This window comes from Excalfactoria chinensis, chromosome 2 (genome assembly GCF_039878825.1).
Source record: "Excalfactoria chinensis isolate bCotChi1 chromosome 2, bCotChi1.hap2, whole genome shotgun sequence".
Lineage (NCBI taxonomy): Eukaryota > Metazoa > Chordata > Aves > Galliformes > Phasianidae > Excalfactoria > Excalfactoria chinensis.
Window position 1 is genome coordinate 120,122,794 of NC_092826.1, and position 19,962 is coordinate 120,142,755.

Sequence of the window (19,962 nt, forward strand, 5' to 3'; positions counted from 1 at the left end):
CTTTGTAGTCGGGGAGGAATGCGGAAATGTTGAAGCACTATGTCAAACTTTTTTGAAACGGGGTCAAGTCACATTCAGCCAGCGTGGGAAAGCAGGGAGAGAAAGGGAAAAAAGCTTGAGGAGAGGGGAGGAAAAAAAAAAACCAACACAGAAAAGCAGCGAGCGCGCTGCCGCCGCCGCCGGGCTGAGCGGGGCCGGCGGAGCGGAGCGGGGCGGGCGGGCAGCGGGGCCGCTCCGGGGCGGGCTGCGGCCGCGGGGCTGCGGACGCCTCGCAGCAGCGGCGGCGGCGGCGGCGCTCCCCGGGGGCCGCGATTTTCCTTTTCCCCGGGCGGCGGGGAAAGGGGGGGGGTGGGGGGGGGAGGGTGGGAGGCGCGGGCCGGGGCCGAGCGGGAGCTGCCTCCCGCGCCGAGGGGCAGCGGCGGGATGCGGGCCGGGGGCGGCCGGGCGGCGGAGCAGCTACCTGTGTGGCCCGGGCGGCCGGGACCTGCCGGAGACATCGCCATGTGAAGGGGCAGACCCCGGCCGGCTCTCCACCCCGCCTCGCTCAATGGGAGGTTTGTTTTAGGGAGGACTCACCCCCTCCCTCCCAACCCCCCCCCCCCCCCCCCCCAAGGACTGAGGGTTATTTGGGGAGCCGCCGGCGGAGCGGGCGGCCGCGGCGCGCACCAGGTAACGCGGGGAACCCATGTGCGGCGCGCGGCCGCGGCCCCGAGCCCACGCGCGGCCGGACCGGGGTCAGCGCGGCGTGCGGGGGGGCGGCGGGAGGGCCCTCCGAGGCCCCGAGCGGCCGGCGGATCTCCGCGTGCCCCCGCCGCGTGCGGGGCGGCGCGGTGTCGAGCGGGGGGCCCGGCTCCCCGCCAGCCCCGGGGGAAGGCGGCCGGCGACGGCGGCGGCAGCGCGGCCGCGCGGGGCCAGGCCCGCCGCCCGCCGGAACGCCGCCACGCACACGCGCGACGCGCCTCCCGCCGCCGGGGGGCGCCCTTCCGCCGGACCGGGGGCGCGGGGCTGCGTGCGGGGCGCGGGCAGGTGTCCCCACGGCGGGGGGGGGGGGGGGGAGCGGGGCCGCCTCGGGGCGCTTCTCTCGCGGAGCTGGGAGGCGTGAGCGGCGGCCGTAGGTGCCGTCGGGTGATCTCCGCTGAGCTATCGGGAGACTTCGTGCTAGCGCGGCGTACAGGGGGCTGCAGCCCCCGAGGTCACCGTGTCGGTCCGTCGGTAATGAATGGGCGAGGAGGAAAGGAGAGGGCTGCCGTGCCGCTGCCGTGAGCGGCGTTTGCTCGTGGCCGTGGCGTGGCGGTGGGGGGTGAATCCGGGCGCAGGGGGAAGCGCTTCAGCGCCCAGCCCCACGCCGTGCATGGCAGACGCTGCTCCGGAGCACGGCTTGCACCCGGCGTCCGTCCCGCTGCGGTCAGCTGGGCGCCACGCTCGTGTCCTGCAGCCGCAGCGCTGCAGCCGGGGCCCATACTTGATCATTAGGCTGCTAAGGGGCATGCGTCTTTGCTCTAGCAAACGGTGCTCAGAAACATACGATTGTCTTACGGTATAGATATGTGTGAATATATATGCACAGATCTCCACGAGGCAGGAACGTGCATTCTTGTATTCCTGCAATGCACAGCACAGGGTAGAGTAGCTCCAAGCCGGAGCCCCTCAGTGCTGCCATTTGCACGTGAGCACTGGCTGTACAGCATGCGATGTGTTTCAGGGACTCCACCATGTGACTGATGCCCGAGGAACCTGCCATACTTTCCTGTCCCACGAGTGTAGGCATTCTTCTATCTAATGGAGGATACCACCCACGTCCTTCAGAGTCACACTCTGCCCATTTCTCAGAAAAACCCCATTGCCTGGGGGAAGCCCAACCATGTGGTCGTTCTGGCTGTGCTGCAGCCTGGGCACGTTGCCGTGATGACCCAGGTTGTGTCAGCTGTGCAGCGACGCTGCCCGGCAGCCTCTGGTTTGCATCTTCCTTTGTGCGTGCAGCTATCTGCTGTGCTAGCATCATTTTCTCAGTTTTAAGCCGCGCAGAGTAACAACGTGATGTGGAGCACAATGGCACCGTGTTCTGACTGCTCACTCTTGCTTGGTCTCTCCTCCAGATCTAGCTGCCTTCACACAGACCATGCTCCCAAAGGCTGTATGATCATTTCTGGTGACCGCCAGCGGAGGTTCACCGGGGCCGGCGCAGCAGAGCAGGAGGCCGAGGGGTTTCTGCTGCCCCTCAGGCAGAGGTACCGGCGTGTGGCTGACCCGCAGTGAGGTGCCAGCTTCAGGAGCGAGCAGAGACGAGAGCTGCCGTGAGGTGCTCTGGATCCCAGGGGGAAGCGGAGCGGCGGCAGCATGGACAAGGACGGCACCAACCTGGCCGACCAGCAGTATGAGTGCGTGGCTGAGATCGGCGAGGGAGCCTACGGGAAGGTGTTCAAGGCCCGCGACCTGAAGAATGGCGGCCGCTTCGTGGCGCTGAAGCGGGTGCGGGTGCAGACCAGCGAGGAGGGCATGCCGCTGTCCACCATCCGGGAGGTGGCCGTCCTGAGGCACCTGGAGACCTTCGAGCACCCCAACGTGGTCAGGTGAGGCAGCGGGGCCTGCTCTGTGCTGCGCGTGCTGGGCGAGCAGGTTTGGGCGCGTGGAGGGCCGGCTCACCGATGGGCTTTGTGGGTAGAGCGAGAGCTCCTCTGTGCACATGGAGTGTGGTTTGAGGTTTCGGCAGGCCGCGGGGCTGTGCCAGAGCTCACCTCATCCCCGTGCTGCCTCCCACACACACAAACACCCATCTCCAGAGGCATAGGCGTGTGACGGCAGTGCTGGGGTGGATGGCAAGGAGCCCCATACACACCATTTCCTCGGGCGTGAGAGGGAATGAAAACCCAAGGACTCCCTTTGTCGCAGGTATTAGCTCTGACAGCTGCAGCTGATATCTTAACGTCTGTTCATAGATCACGGTTGTAACATTAGTGGGATATGCATTTTGCTTCTTTAGATGCTTTTATTAATGTTTGCAGATTATTGTGTTAAAGAGGAGGAGATGCCTAAGACTGAACTTTACAGGCCCTGTGAGTACGGCTTGTTGGTAAATTCCCCAGGAGGGGCTGGTGGTGCTACCAAGAGTGCAGCAGAATGAGTGCAGGCCTCGCTTTCATCATGGTGGCAGTGGCTCCAGGTTTCCTGGCTGTTGTGTTGGTAGCGTAAGCTCTGAGTGAATGAGCTCTGTTCTTGGGCAGGTTCCCCACGCTGAGGCTGGCTAGCGAGCATCTTCATTTGAATAGACTTGAAAAAGTGTGCTTTGCTTTGAGATCCTCGGGTGTATCATCTTGCAGATGACACTGCATCGATAGGAATATTTCCTGCTATTTGTATTATTTTACTCACGTATTACACAGTAAAAGGGAAATGTTCCATACTTCATTAGTGCCAAGCCTCTCTGGGTCCTGGAGGAATAGAGATGCTGTGGTGACAGGTAGCTGTCAGATTGGCTTGTAGCTGTGGTCACCATGTTTGTCTTAGGGGCTGAGATGAGGGCTTTTATGGTAGTAAGTGGAGCAGGAAAGGTAGGAAAGGGAATAATTAAAATACGAAAGCCAATAGCTAGAAATATGTTAGTTGTCTTTCATCTCAAGGCAGTGTAATAGAACAGTCTCATTTCTGAGCAAACTGAACAGGCAGAGAATGTTCAATGAAGTACTGCTTGGAGTGGGGCACAGTAGGATGTTGTAGGTCTCCTTGGTATATCCAGTGGGATGCATGCTGAAGCTCACACTTTGCCAGTGCTGATCAGGAAGATCCACCATTTGCTCAATATAGTAACCATTATTCTGACAGGCACCTGGTAATGCCAGATTGCTTGGTTACAAAGACCACAAAGATGGAGGTATGTTAGTGTGGGCAGCGTTACGTCTTTGGTCAATGAATCAGCTGGACTGGTGCACGCAAAGGCCTTTCTTGGCAATAATCGAGAGTAATTAAAATCTGTTGAATCCAGTAATGTCAGAGATTACACGTGGATTTAGATGCCCAAGTTTAGATATTGGTGCATTTTGAAAATCGTAAGCCTTCTTTGGGAATGATTAAAGAATGCTTGTGAACTTGATCTTATCACCGAGATCTTTCCATATGAAGTAAAAGATATTTTGACGTGCTTTCTAATTCAGAGATCAGAACATGAGAGCCATTTCAAGTACCGTCTCTCCTGAAACAAGAGAAATGCTTTTTAGAAGTAACCTCTGTTGTGCACATTTCTAATCAGTAGAGCAGATGTAGGTGTAAGTGGCGCTTTGGAGTGGTTGGAAATGTAGCTGTGTAATGAAAGACTATTTGGAAATACTTAAATCATGGCCAGATTAGTAAATAAAAATAATGGCAAACGCATTGTCTAAGTACTGGAGTAGGAGGTACGGTGTGTTCAGAGTGCTGGGACAGCCACACTAATATTTGAAGCCGGACATTTTGTGAAGGGAACGTCTATTTTCTGAATGTTACAGGCAAGTAGCCTGAGAGAAATGAGTGAGCAGTGCAAATATCACATCAAATCCGTCAGCTGTGAGTAAAGGCGTGTGGTCCATGAGTTGTTCGGTACAAACTGATAGTCATTCTATGAGTCAAGATTCAGACAAATACCAAGAGTCGAGCTGTGTTTGATCTGTGCTGCTGGGCAGGCATGATGATAGTACTCTGCATCAGCTGACGCAACGGCAGAAGCCACAAGCTGTGTCATGTTGTGCCGGACTCGATGCATAGGCTTGGGCCGGCCCTGAGCACTGTAAGGAGCTCAACCCAAGGCTGTCCCATCTGCATGAAGAGGTGTGGAATGTGAAGAGCAGTATGGGAAGGAGAATCCCTGATAATTGCTTAGTGGAGATGTAGCTGCATGGTTTTGCTGTTGAGCCTCAATGCAGGGCCAGCAGAGCTCCTGCAGCCCAGTGTTGGCCTGGTGGGCCTAGATTCCCTTCTTTAAAATCCTGAGGAATGCCTGGTGCCAAAACTGGTTCCTAATGCTTGGCACTGGGGGCGGAAGAATGTTCTTCCATGTTCTCCATAAAGCAGAAATGACTAAATAGCACAGAATAATTTTAAACAAAACACTTATCATGTTTTTCCATGCTACTTCTTGCTAATTATGTGAGGGTTTCTTTCGTGTCCCTTCTGTCCAAGCGCCTTGTTTCCACCTTCGCACCACGCCTCACAGCACGGCTGCTTTTACTGCAGTAGGTAAAATTAGGTAAGAGCTGGGAGCAGGGTATGGCAAAAAGAGGTGCGGGGTGAGAAGCAAAGTCTGATCTTCAGCAGAACAGTGATGGTAGTGGAAGTCCTTGAGTTGTTAGTTGTAAAGGGATTAAGGCCTACCAAAACTTTAGTAAGGCTAACAAAAATAGGATACAGAAAGGCATGGGAAAAAATGCAGTAAAAAGGATGATTGCTTTGTCCTTAAATATTGTCCTGATCATATTTGGCCTTGTAATAAGGCCCCCTCATCAGGACACCTTACACTATTCCATTTACTTCCATGGAGGGTAAATAACCCGCAAAAAATAACCAATTTTCAAGAGTAAATAGCAATGTGGATTGTTTTAAAGTGAGGAACATTGTAGGCTATGAAATGTCCTTAGTAACAGGAGGATGGTTACAGTGCTCACCTTTCAGATAAAACGTAATGCTTTATTCAAGCTTTCCTGTTTACAGTAGTTAAATCTGGCTAAAATTGGTCCAGCACTTATGTAGCTCGGTGCTGTTCGTTGTGGGAAGAAATGAAATATATGTAGACAAAGGACAGACCTTGCCAGGAATAAATGACATATTAGATTCAGGAAATTCCTGTGTGTAAAACTGGGAGTATTCCCTGCTGTAGTATATCTGTAACTTTTTTCCTGTGATTATATTGCTAAATTCAGCAGCATATTGTGTTCGTTTTGTATCTCTCCTGCTGATAATCAGATGGATAATTTCCCCCTAATGTTAATCATCCGTCAGACTGTGAATTTGCGTCCTAGGAAGATGATACGCAAGGCAGAATACTGTAATTCCTGCTGTGCTTGATTTCTAACATACATATGTGGATAAATACATTTAACAGTGTTAAACCGTGAGCAAATACAGCATACCTGCAAAGCTGTATTTTTTTGCTTCCTGGCTCTCTTTTCTTTTTTGCGGGGGGAGGGAGGATAAATCTGCTTTACTATTTCTGTGGGCTAATGAGCCTTCTACTTTAAAACAATCAAAGTTCTATCAAATGTAATCTATTATAATCTAATCTGGTCCATTATGTTAAAGTGTCAGAAATCTAGCTGCTCGGGGTCATAATTACCATCTAGTAAGGAACTTAAGGTCTTATTTCTCTCCTTCCTGTTAAGAAAGGGTAATAGGTGGCGCAGGTAATCGACTTCTGTTCAACAGAGTGATGTGCCCAGCTGGAAGCATAACTCCATTCTTCAGATGTTTTTGGTACGTGGATAAATGTGTGGGAAACCCAGTAATTGCAAGTAATGGGGCAATTATCCCATATTCGGAGTTGAGTGTTACTTTACATTCAGGGAAATTAAAATGACACTGTTGGCTTTGTGGTAACACAACTCCATCATGATGCTTTTTCCTAATATTTGCAATCCAATGCTCTTATCTTTTGGGTTAGACTTAAGGGCACTGTGGAGCTTATCAGCTGCATCCCCTGGATGACACTTGACTGCCCCATCCCTGTGTGCCCAGGCACAAAGACCTGCACTCGACTGCTCCAAGCTCCCAGACGTACACTCCAATGGCTTGGTCCTTAAAATTGTGTTACGCTGAGATAGGAGGTACCTTTTTCATAACAGCATCTTAAAATTCCCCGTTTTACTCAATGCAGAGAGCAGTCAGAGTCTGAAATAAGTCACCAATATAAAGCAAAGCTTTTGGAAGGTAGTTTGAACTTGCATTTGTTTTGCTTGTTCAGTTTGTCCAACTGAAGTCCTATGGGAACTTACAGTGGGAGAGGAGTTTCAAAATGCAGTAGCTAATTTTGTTTCTCTTTGTCAGTTTGTGGCAGTGCTGATACTGGCTGCTGACTTTTTAACTGTGCTGTTCAGATGTTTAAAGAGTGATGTTCTCAAAATCAGTGAGACGTTCCATCCTGTTAAGTGAAACATTTCTATTTCAGAGGGTGTTTCTCTCCAGTGAATTCTGCTTCCTTCCTTACTTCCTTTTTCTGCCAAGCTAATGTTAAACTTTTAGGGTATGACATCATTCCTACAGATCAGTGGCATGCAATACGATTTATTTTTGTGTAGCACCACTCATACGCAACTGACAGGCTCCAGGAGTGGGTACTTTCACGTTGCCGGGTACGGGGATTATCTTGCGTGCTGAAAGAGTGAGATGAGATGTAGAGATGGGGTGAAGCAGAAGAAACTGAACTGGAAACTTCAAAATTGCCAAGGTTAAAGGAATTAATGTGGCAGATTAGTCTCAACAGAGGTGGATGAGTAATGGGAAGGAAAAACTGAATGAGCCTCAGAGTCAGCTTCAGGCTAACACAAACAAGATGGTCTTCAAGGCAAAATTAGAAGATGGGGAATGTTTTGGTGAGAGGGAGGAACTTCCAGGCTGGGGAGCCTGAGGAGATCCTCTTTGCTATCCTGCCACAGCTGGGAGCCACTACGAAGGCACTGGAGAAGGGCTTTGACCTGGAGAAAGGGCATTGGTCTGCAGGAGAGCGAGGGGAGCGGTGTGGTCGGTGCTGAGAGGGGCTGGGCTGTAGGTTGGGTCTGGAGAAGATTCTTAAATTGGCTGCTGTGTAATGGCTGGACGTGAACTCTAGCCTCTCATCATCTGCTTGCAACACTGCATTACCCAGAATAAGGGAAAATATGTTATATTCTTCCTGTCCATATGCATTGTTTATTAGTAATGGATGTGATGATTTAGTTTGAATGCACGGTCTGGCAGATACGGGACAAGATAAGAGTACGTCAGGAAGGAAGGGTTGAATGTGGAAGAGCCTTTTAAACAGTCTCTGGAGTGAGTACAAGCTTTCTTCAAAAAGTATTTTGTCTAACTCTGAATCTGCGCTTTTTATAAAAAACACGTTTCCAGTCTTTGCGTGAGTGAACATTAGTCATTTTAGATCATGTACAGAGCTCCCTCCCTTCTCTAAATCTGTGGTCAGTTGTGTTCTTGATGTTCTTGGAGAGATCTGCTTTTGCTAGGTGCTGCCCAGGATAAGAAGCAGCTCGTAAGGGCACAGCCCAGCCTGCCGCTGCCCACAGCAGGCGTCCTTCCCTTGGGTGCTGCAGTGGGATATGGAGTTCAGCATCAGTGACAACAGGCAATGGGGCTGGTTATTTGGGGCTCAGGTTTGCTTCATGATACCCCAGAGCACAGAGCAGAGGGTGCCAGCAGTGCGTTCTTCCCAGGTGGCTGAAGGAGAGAAGCTGTGACTTAGCAAGGTGTGGAAGGAGTCACTCAGGTACCCTCAGTGGGGTTTAAGCAGTTGTTTGAAGCTTAGCAGATATGGATGTACATAACCAAATAGAAAATATGCACTGAATATTCAAAAGCTTTCCTAGACAGGGTTCAGAGACAAAGCAGTGACTGGGACAATATACATAAGAACACAAGTCATGGGTTTTACTCCATGTGTGAAATGTGGTTGTTCTCTTTTTTTGCGGAATGAGTGGATTCTTAATAATCCAGCACATGATCGGAAGGTAATCGTGCCCTTATAAATTTGTGAATAAGTTGCTTCTTTTTTTTAACTCAAGACCTTCATTTCTCCTACCGAATCAGTTCCTTGGATATTTTTCATATACTCTAAAAAAATGTTTTAAACTGCAAGTGCACGATTATTGAACAGCTGCACCTTTAAACTATGAAGCTACTGATGAACGAGTGGCTTTGGAATTTCCCAAGGGTTACAACATAATGTGCTTTGACATTTTTATGTGGGAAACCTTCGTTTGGGAGGGGTTTGGTGAGAAGGTCATCAAAGAGTGGAAATGTGACGGTTGACTTTCTAAATACCGTAGCTTTCTAAATACCTGTTGCATCCCAACTATTGCATTAATGTTCCTATTTATTTATTTACCAAATGCTTGGAAAATGTGCTGCATCCTTGGGAGGTGTTGGCAAGAAAATACTCCTCTGATCCTTTTAGAATCAGCTTTCTGGAGGCAGATGGAAGAAGGTGCTTTATAAGTAATCAGAAACTCTGTTAAATGATGCTTTAGATACATTTTTAAGGTTGTTGAGGAAGATGAATCTTTACACTGTGAAGCATCTCGTGTAATTCTAGGACCAGGTGGTGATTTCAGATACCTAAATAAAGGGTGTGCTGGAATAGTGGTAGAAACTTGCTGATAGTGGTAGAGTTGCCTTGGGGTAGATTTCCCATGACACACCTAGAGAACAATTTACCAACTTAGCAAAACGTTGCATACCGTCTTAAAAGCATTTGTTAGTAGATACTGATACCATTCTGCTTGTCATTAGCAGGTAATTGTCCTTTTCTTAGCAAGGCAAAATAAAAATCACTCAGGTATGAATTTGTCTTTGCAGGAATTTCCCATATTCAGTGATAGAAAACTCAAAAGTTAACGCAGGTGAATCATGCTGAGTTTAAGTGAAACCTGTCAAGTTTGGGCTTTTGCAACATTAGTCAGCGCTAAATGTTACATGTTGTGATAGAGACAGAGAAAGGAAGTGAGAAATAGGATGGAAAAGTCTATGTGCTGTTTTTTTTTCTCTCGTGAAATTTTGGCTACCGCATTTAATATCTGTTTGAGGGGTGGGCACGATGAGAAAGAACCCAAGGTGTCTGTTGCTGCTTAACAATTCTTGAGAATTTCCTTCTCCCTGATGAAATCAATTAATTATAAACTGGGCATTTCAGTACTTTGTTCGCTGTTTCTCAAGTGGGCATATTTCTAGGAGCTTTCTGTGAATGTAATTCCGAGCTGCACTGATGCTTTTGTTTCTCTTCATCTGTGGAGCCAGCGCTCTACTGTAAGGACAGAATTCTATCATTATTTTTTTTCACATTTGATGTGGTATTTTGCATACAGCTGCAGAGTAGACAGTTACCTTTGAAAAGAACATTTGGCTGGTTTAATTTGATTAGAGCAAACCACCTCAATCATTTCTGAACTAAGACCGTTTTCATTTTAACTTGGCAGTAGGAGCTGGGAATGTACTGGCAGCACTCAGATGTTCGGGGGAGCACCAGCTTGGATGCACAGCCAATGCTGAAATGAAACAACCCCAGAGGACTCTGCCCACTCTGCCCCTTCCCCTGAGCCGGGGGGGCTGTTCAGCCAGTGAATATTGCATTGAATGTATACCTATAATGACAAGGAGTGGTGAATGTTTCTACAAAAAATGGGCAATGCGCAGCTGGCTAAATGCATCATCACACGTTTATTAAAGGAGATGTGACACTGAAAACAGATATAGGATATGAATTTTTTTTTATGCACAGAAAACTTAAAATGTTGTGGGTATTTTGAGTAGATTGATGATAAAATCCAACATGTAAATGGCAACATGGTGAATTTCTGATAGCTGAGTTGTATTAATTCTGGTGCTTGTTCGTCAGGTTTCCCCAGCCTGTCCCTCTGGTTTTGGTTTTCTACTCTTGTTATAAAAATACACTGAGATTTTTATTTTATTTTTTAATTTTTTCAATTATTTTTGTATGTGTGTTGCACATTAGAGATTAAATGAGATTCTTCAGGTTAACAATATTAGCCGTTACATATGATTTTTGCTTACCAGTTGCTCTCCCTGGTGATCACAGCCTTTTCCTAGAAAAACCCTTGTGGCTGTGTAGAATCTCAGTGTGGTTCATAATAAATGATAGCCCTTCAATAAATTATTGCTGGGTGAATGGCGTTCTCCAGAAATGAGGATTATAAACTTCAAGTGCTCTGATTTTGCAGTAGTACATCATCGTATATGGAACATCTTAATCATAGAATCATTAGAAACGTACAGTTCAAGGAAAATCTTCAGGCTATTAGAATCACAGTATTGTAAAATCATAGAATGGTTAGAGTTGGGAGAGGCCACTGAGGGCCATCTAGTCCATCTCCGCTGCACTGTGAACAGGGACATCACAACTAGATCAAGTTGCCCAGGGCCTGATCCAGCCTCTCCTTAAAAGTCTCTGGGGATGGGGCAGCAATGACAACACCAGGCAGCCTGTTCCAGTGCCTTGCCACCCTCACTCTTAAGATTTTTTCCTCACATCCAACCTAAATCTACCTTCTTTGAGCTTGGAGCCATTTCCCCTTGTTTTGTCACAACAGACCCTGCTAAAGAATCCGTCCACTTCTTTCCTGTAGCTCCCCTTTAGATACTGTAAGGCCACTATGAGATCACCTCACAGCCTTCTCTTCTCCAGGCTGAAGAGCTCTAGCTCTCAGCCTGTCCTGAGAGATACCTGTGTTATGCTCAGAAAAGCAAAGTGTACAGTGAACTGGGGGTCTGCATGAGGAGCCTAATGTTCAGCAGTGATGGGGTGATTTCATCCACATCTTCCAGCTGATGAGAAATGCAGTTGCAAGTCTAAGGCTTGACATTCTGTTGGTGAAGCTGAAGTTCATAAAGCTGCAGTGGTTTATACCAGCTCTGGTTGTTGAAATAATAAGTTCTTCATATTAAGATGAACAAAAACATATTAGGACAAAGAATTTGTGCAGAGGTGTCCCACCATGCACGCACACTGAGATGTTACCGTTCAGATTTTACACGTCACAACTAGGGATTTTACCGAAGTGCTCTGGGATGTAAAACCAGTTGTTGCATTAGGAGGCTTTTCACTATTATGGACTCAGAGTTTCTCTTGATCTGTGTCACTCGTCCCAGTTCCGTTCCGTCGTAGCACTGCAGATAATTCCTCTCTGCCCTTGTATGTACCCTCTGAAATATTTGATTCCTGTCTCAAGCAATTAATACAACACTGTGCTCAGCCTAGAACTCCAGGTTCCATCACAGATACGCTCATTTAGGTGCTGTGAACATCTCCTTACTTCAAGAGGGAATGTTCCCATATCTGCAGTTCTGTATCTGCTGTACATTTGAATGAACATTTGGGTCTCACTTGCTATTCACCAGCACAGCACTGGAACAATTAATTTGGATTTCCAGGTTTCTTCCGGACAGTGAAAGTTAAAGACTTGCGTTATTTTTCTCAGCTAGGAAATAGGTTATGAGTTGCATCTCGTTTTGCTAATTTTATCTACCACCACACTTTGTTTGCATTTGTCATCTTTATGACACAGGGGTTGAGCAGCATCTGCAATTTTAATTAGTGCGTTGTTTATCCTTAGATAACCCTCTAGATCACTAATGGAGATAGGCCTACCCACCAGTCTTTGCGGTTTCCTCTTAGACATCTCTAATCAGTTTGTTGCCTTACTGTTTGTCTCCGCTTTGTATAAACTGCTGAGCAACAACTTTTGATCCAAGCAATAATATTCATAGCAAGATGGGGCTGAATCAGTGGCTGTGGTCTGAAAATAGATATTAAGAGTCTCATTGGCGTGTCATTCTTGGAAGGGCCTGAGCAAGGCAGTGCTTCATGAGAACTGAGCACCTGTGTTTCTTCATTGTGCTGAATCCCTTCCATCACACTGCATTGAGCTTTGTAATTTCATTTAAAATAGGGAGAGGGTTAGCTGGCATTGCTTGCCTCTGTGCTGCCTCTTGTTCATTTTGTTTCTCCAGAAATCAAGATATTTTTACTTTTTTACATGAGATTAGAACATCTATAACGTCTCAGTTAAATGGAAGCAAAGCTTTATATAGTACTGAAAAGACACAGACTTCAAGAATTTGGAGTTTAACTGCAGGAGAGATGAAATAGCTCAGCAGAACAGCAGCAGGAATAGCTGAGAGTTGCACAGAAGAGTCAGGTAACCCATCTGACTGGAAATGAAGGATAAAACCTAGACAGGTGAATGGCGCTGATGAGTCTCTTGCAATTACACTGGAACGTCCCAACCCAATAGGAGGATATTCTGATTTCTATTGAAAAAAAACAGTGCTTCAAAGACTGCCTAGTTGTCACTTACCTGAAGTTGAGCGCAGATGAGGCCGTGCTGCAGAAACAGAGCTTAAGTCCTGCAGAGTAAGAGGAAATAGTAAGAGGAAATAACAGATCACAGAATGGCCCGGGTTGGAAGGGACCTCAGTGATCATGAAGTTCCAACCCCCTGCCTGGCAGGGCCACCAAACTTCCATGTTTACTAGAACAGGTTGCCCAGGGCTCCATCCAGCCTGGCCTTGAACTCCTCCAGGGACGGGGCATCCACAACCTCCCTGGGCAGCCATAAATATTCTTCCATCCTCTAGAACCTCTTTTCATAGTAAAGTGGACAAACAGGACAAGGTTTAAAGCCAAAATTAGCAGACGCCTTCAGTGGCTGCAGCTGTTTCTGGAAGAGAGCCCCCTCTGCAGTGTTGGAAGTAACTTCTGATGGGTGGTTTAAAAAATTCGTTAATAGAGACAGAAAGTTGGTGGGGACATAATAATTAAATGTGGTGTTTTGGGGATTGAGGTGTTTCCCAGACTTGCTGTAGTACCAATAGACTTTAGAAATGAGAGGATAAGTAACAGGAATTAAGCAAAAATGGAACCACTGTGGAAAAGGCATAGAAATGGCTGGATTTTACATGGCAGGTACTTAAACAGAGATCTGTAGCAGCACATACTGTCAGTTAGGACATCTGCCTTGCCCCAGGTATACTCTGTCCATCCACTGGAAATTCTAGCTATGTCTTTGGATCTGTAGCCTCTTCTGGGTGCTGGTTGGATGCTTTAAGTATATATATACCTCTTTGGGTTATATCTAAGGCAGGTACTTAGCTTTCTCCATTCCTTTCATGGCTCTGCTCCAGTGTATCATGACGGAGGTACAGAAGGTATACAGAGCCACATGTAAAAATCAAACCAAACCAACCAACCAACAACAACAAGGAATGTAAGATAAGAATTCTGAGCTGCCATGTAGCTTTAATCATCCAAATACGCACAGTCCAACCTAGTCTTGTGGATTCTCTCCATAGTGAGTGAGAATGTGCTTTCTGGGAGTAACTCATCTCACTCAGTATCCACACCTGTCCTGGTAGGCACCATGATTTGCCCCCTGGAAACACCCATCCCTGTTCACTGCAGGGAGAGTTGGGGTGGCTCCGTCAGAGCGGACACCCAGTAGGAGCCTGCAGACCCTCAGTGAGATACAGACCAGCTGTTACGGCTTTATAAGTCTGAAGGAGGAAAGCAGAAAGCATTAGCACTAGAAATTAAGAGAGAATTAAGAACTCAGTATTATAGATGCCTTTTTTATTTTTTTCCCAAAGTTCAGTATATGAATTGTTCATAAGGCTTTGCTTTTTCATCAGTTAGCAAAAGGGATGCACTTCCAATAGTAGAGGCTGGGTTTCTGTAAAATGTCCTGAATTCAGACTGCCTGCTTCTAGTTTGAACTTGGCATCAGAGCGCTAAAGGGAGCAGGTTGTAGCTGGGACGGGTCATCACTGCCTGCTCACCTTGCACACAGCTTGAAGCTCCAGCAGAAGCCATTTTGGTCAAATGCTGTCAGTTAATCTCTTACAGGAGAAAACATAGTTGTAGTGGTGTGTTGGAGTAACTCAGCCCACGAGAGACTTATGGCACCTTTCAAAGACTTCTCAGATGTTGTTTTTCCTTCTCATTTCTTCTCATTTCCCTTCTCTCTGTCATACTGGTCTAGTAAAGGATTTGCCACAAAGCAGGCTAATTATCTCACTGCTGATAGCGTTTGGATGTTACTCATTTTTTTCCTTCATAATTGTCTCTTAATTCCTTTTGAGAAAGTTGCATGGTTGTACAGTTGCAAATAGCTGAAGAATTCTGGTATCTCACCCATGTTGCATGCTGACTTGCCAAGTCCTGGACTCTTTAGAAAGCAGTGATATTATACCTTTATTGCTTGAAATAATTCTTTTGGAATGTTAAGTTTGTTTGTTTGCTCTTCCATAAGCTCAAAGCATGCCATCCTACATTGCTAGGTAATAGTCTGCAAAATTCAAACCAACCTACTGTGTTAACAGATGGTGCTGCTACATTATTTTACTGGGTGAAAATGCTTTATACCAAGTGCTTGTCAGAGCCAGTTCTTCTGTAGCTTGAATCACTGGGCTTTTTTATTACTGAGCTCCTAAGACAGTGTGATTGTCTTATGAGCAAACTGTTGTGTTGAGCTGTTTGGATATGTGTAATTACGTATGTGTGTATATGTGCAAAAGAAAAAACAAGAACATTTCAGCATTTTCCTGCATTTATGCCAGGAGGCTCAGAATTATTAGTTAGTAACATGAATGAGGATCTTTAGACATGTGGAACTGCAGCTAGTTTTAAATCTGAGCCTCACAAGTGGTTGAATAGTTTTCTTTTTCAAAGTTAAAGGAGAAAAATGTTAAGGGGATGAGGGCAAGCCAGACAAAAAATTATCTCAAGATCTGATTGTTTTTAAGAAGTTGCATGACATCGAGTATTGAAACTTGGAACTAAAGGGCAGTCTCACTCCTAAGCACAATAAAATAGTAGATTTTGTGAAATGCATTCTGGAAAGTGAAAATAAAAAGTTATAAAGCCTGATGTGAGTGGCAAGGAGCCCAGGCAGTGTCCAGAGAGTAAACATGTAATGGCTTAACCTAACTGGGGCACAGCCCACTCCAGCAAGCAGCTGAGCAGGGGATGGCAATATTGAAAAGCAGCAGAGCTCATTTTTGAAACAGATGGCTTTTTTCTTGTTGTGCACGCCACAAATACATTTTTAAGGTTTCAGGGAATATTTTGGTGGTGGGATTATGTGTATCAATATTGACCCTCTGGTTATGTTTTAGAATCTTGTACATTTACGCCACTTTGATCGCTCAGCTTTCAAGCCTGAAAACACTGTCTTTAAATTGCTTTATTTACTCTGTTCCAGAACTCATTCATCTCAGAACGTGTCCTTTATACAGAACTATTGCGATGTTATCTTTTCAGCTACGGAGGCTCTCCGTAAAAAGACTGTTGAGCTTTTGAAATAGGTTAATTACAATTTGCTGAATGGACTCGATTATCGTGGCTTTTCTAATACTTTGATCACTGTCTTTCTCACAAGCCTAAAAAAGTGCTCTTGTTCAGGGCTTTGGAAAATCTAAATCTGTGTCACCCCTCTGCCTTCTGGAGGGAGAGCAGGGAGAATGCACTGCGCCTACGTCAGGAGCCATATGCTGTACAGAGCCATTCATGGAAAAGAAGGCTGCTGTGTCTTCTTGGATTTAGCAACAAAAACTCTCTCCTGTGTGTATTTCTTCCAAATGGTCTTAAGAGGCAGCTATTTCTCAGTGAAATATTTTCATAGTTCAGAAAAAGATTTTTATTCCAGGACACATCAATTCCAGCTGTGATGTTTTGTGCCCAAGAAATGCCTGCATGAGCAGTAGGTAAACCAGAAATGTTGAATTTTCTTCCCAGAAAGTCATATCAATTCTGTGATAGCTCAGAAAGCAGCTGAATGGACCTTTATAAAAATACAAACTAAGTCACTTCTAAGTGGAGACAGCTGGGGTCTATTTAATATCCTGTGTAAAATGGTCGGGGTCAACTTCCTGGAATAACTGAGGAGTTTTATTTCACAAATATCCCAGTGCTGCGGAGACCTGAGGTGACGGCGAGGCTCTTGAACTAACATGTGCCACAAGGAAAAGCTCTGCAGCCGTAACTCTGCACTGGGAATGGGGTGGTGGGAAGTGCCCAGTGGCCTGAGATGTGTGTGCATCCTCATAAGTATTTGGTGTGGGTGCTTATTAATGTACGCTATCAGTCTCAGGCTTCCAACCCTATATTTGTGCGGTTTAGAGATTGGAGAACTAATGGAAAAGCATTGAGAAGTGGCATTCTGGACATAAGTCCAGGGATTAATAAATGTGATTGCCCAAAAGGCCTAGCTTCTCTTGTGATCTGGGACGTTGGATCTGAAATTTGTTCATTTATCTTGACACTTGCACAATGTCTTTTTTCCCCTTACAGTGAATGCAGCCATATTCTTGCTAACACTGTGCTTTTCCTTGATGTATTCCATGTATCTATTCAGTTTAAGTGTTCTGGATTCGTTGAGTGTGGAATCTTATCTTTTACCTGTTGCTATTCAGTTGTATATGGGTGAAAAGGTGTTAGGCTTTATAGACCACTACCACTGCTGAGTGTTCACCCCCACACACAGAAGTTGCATGGTATGGCAATTAATGTGAGCTGTAGTCCAGTGGCAGCATAATTGTAAAGCTGTGGTGCACTAACCATGAAAACTCATGAAAAGACTATACATGAAAATTGATGTCTTCTATGGCTGGCTACATTTCACAGCATGAAAATTTGGCTTTTCCTTGACTGCTTATTGAAATAAAAGATAAATTGTACGTTTAAATAAGAGCTAAGAGGGAGACAGAAGACTATTAAACAGAGACAAAGGATGAAGTCCTGAAATGATAATTATGTAGTTGCTTCTGTTAGATAGGGATGGGAATTAAAATATATACATCTTGTCCGTGGAATGGGCAAGCTGAGCAAGACTAGAAAAGGCTATTGTAGACTATGCTGGGGGCCCAGTATGGCATGTAAGGGTACTGGTCTGCTCACCTGTGGCAAGGCTCCACACCATTAGCTGTGTTTCAAGTTTCTGTGCTGATTCTGAGAAAGGAGGTAAATTGGATGGTGAGGTTTGGGGATGGATTTGGTAAATAATGAGGATCAGGAAGTTCCTCCCTCAACCATCCTTCTCTCGATATCTGCTTACTGTCTCTTGACTTACTTTGGAGTAAAAATAATTATATGAATAAAGCAATTCTTAGAGGGGCTGGAAAGGGTCAGAATAATTTCCATCCACCCCAGTATTTTTCTTAAGTGGAAAAGGGCAGATCATGTAGGGACTGCAGTAGAGCAGGACAGACCCGAACGGATAAATGAAGGCTCGGCAGCTCTGACACTGGCTTGTTTTGTAAAGATCATAAGTAATCTGCGTCCACTAGATTCAAGTCCACGCAGCGTTCCCGAGCAGATGTGAGGCAGCCCTGCCTCCTTCCCGCAGATGCCTACTTGCCGTGCCTGTGCGCCAAGCCAGCTGGGAGCTGCGGGGCCATGTTAGCGCTGCTGAGCCCCGGCCATTACGCTCAGCCCAGCTGACACGGGCCAGGGGCCGGTGCCGAGCAAGCTGTTTGCTCGCAGACATTGAGTGGATGTACCTTGTTTTCATCTGCCTAAATGTAGAAATGTTTTAGCGCTCTGGGAACCAGACCTTGTTTTGCAAGATTTATTATAGCTTGCTCATTCCTTTCAGAAATGTGAAAGTCATGTTGTTGCAAAACATCCAGAATATAGTTTTGTCATGAATTCACATCTCATGTACACCACCATTTACAAAACACTGAATTTATTTCAAAAGCTCTCCATGCATTGAAGTGTAAACCCTAATCTCATGCTGCTAAAAGACACCCCAAAAGAAATAGCTGCTTTTGCCCCAAAGTAATAAAACAGTCAAATAAAATTTATTGCCAGCTCAAAATGCTACTAACACCTCATTTTTATTGCCAAACTCTGCAAATAATCTTTAATTTGTTTTCTTTTACATATGTGTGCAAGAGCTTAAAGGAAATACTTTAAAAGCTGCACGTTCTGTAGAATACTTTGCCCAGCGTGCATTAATCCATAAATGACTGGCTCACAGGATCACGTAAACTGGATGCAAAAAGAGGAAACATGTTTATTAGCCAACTACCTGACGAACTGAAGGGTGAAAGCACCTGGGAATCTTACAGCAATAGACATTGTAGTTTTCTTTGCACGTGCTATGAATTAATTTTAAAATAAGGCAGCTTGTTAGGAGCAATGGCATGACAACCAAGGAGCCTGTATGGCCGCGTGTGAATGCCTGCGTGTGAACAGAGCAGGATGCAGACGGCTCTGAGGAGCAAAGTATCCACGAATCCCACTTTTAAAAAGCTAGTAAGATGCAGTGTCTTAAATGCTGATGAAATGTGTAAGGAATTTGCATGCTAATGGAAACGAGGATCCCTTTTTATGTAGCCAGTGTTTAAGAGCAATTGCCTCCTGGCTAAATTTATTAAGCCAGAAAAATCTTGTAAAATTTCTATTGAGGATTTATTGGTCCCATTTGTTTCTTTTCTGTACAACATGAATATTAAACTCAACCCTGCAAGTTTTTTCACAGGTGAAACTCCCTTTCAAATTAAAGGAAATTCTGAACTCATGCCAAGCAAGTTAAATACATCTACTAACTTCATGAGGCTTAGGTAAAGGCTCTTGTATACAGAGCTTTTTAGGACTGATCCTTGTCTGTGAGGCTTGTGTGAGTCGGTTGAAGATGTTGAAAAACAGCACTGCAAACATCTCTCTTATTTTCTATTAAGTTCCTCTTGAAAATAAATATTTGTAAATATCTGTATGATCAATTGAACGTAACGTGGAATCTCACCAAGTCACTCTAATGAAGTCCTCCTGTGAAAGAGTCACACCTCCTAAATTCAGTTGAATTCAAGTGTCTGGTCTGAATTAGTCATGTGGGTGTCTTCCATGGCAAACAGGGAGAAACTTCGCCCCCTTCTCTCCCAAGTTGTTCTACCAACCCACTTCTTTCACTGGAATACGCAGAGTTCAATGTGTTCCATTCAGGCTGGCCACCAGACCCCTGAAGAACCCCATTATGTGTGCTGTACGTCTTCTAGGAGAGCTGAGGAGAGAGCTCCATAGGCTCAGCTGGGCTGCTCATGGAGGGGGATGTCACTTGAACCACCTGGAGCCGTCTGATGATGGATAGCCAATACAGCTATTTTCAGTTGATTTAGATGTCCTGCATACCTTGTAGCTGAATGCCTCCCAAAATATTAGACAAAATCCTGTTCATTTTTCTTACCTGTGTGAGCAAATGCCACCGTCTTTTGACTTTTGGAAAT

General features: G+C 45.8%; 1 protein-coding gene across 1 annotated transcript in view; it reads left to right on the plus strand.

Moving 5' to 3' along the window:
* Nucleotides 1-385: 385 nt before the first annotated feature.
* CDK6 (cyclin dependent kinase 6) overlaps nt 386-19,962 on the plus strand; it is a 132,864-nt gene continuing 113,287 nt past the window's right edge. The window contains exons 1-2 of the mRNA XM_072328405.1: nt 386-554; nt 2,097-2,570. Of these exons, the coding sequence (XP_072184506.1) occupies nt 2,338-2,570 (233 nt within the window). The 5' untranslated portion in view covers nt 386-554; nt 2,097-2,337. The remainder of the gene's footprint in view (nt 555-2,096; nt 2,571-19,962) is intronic.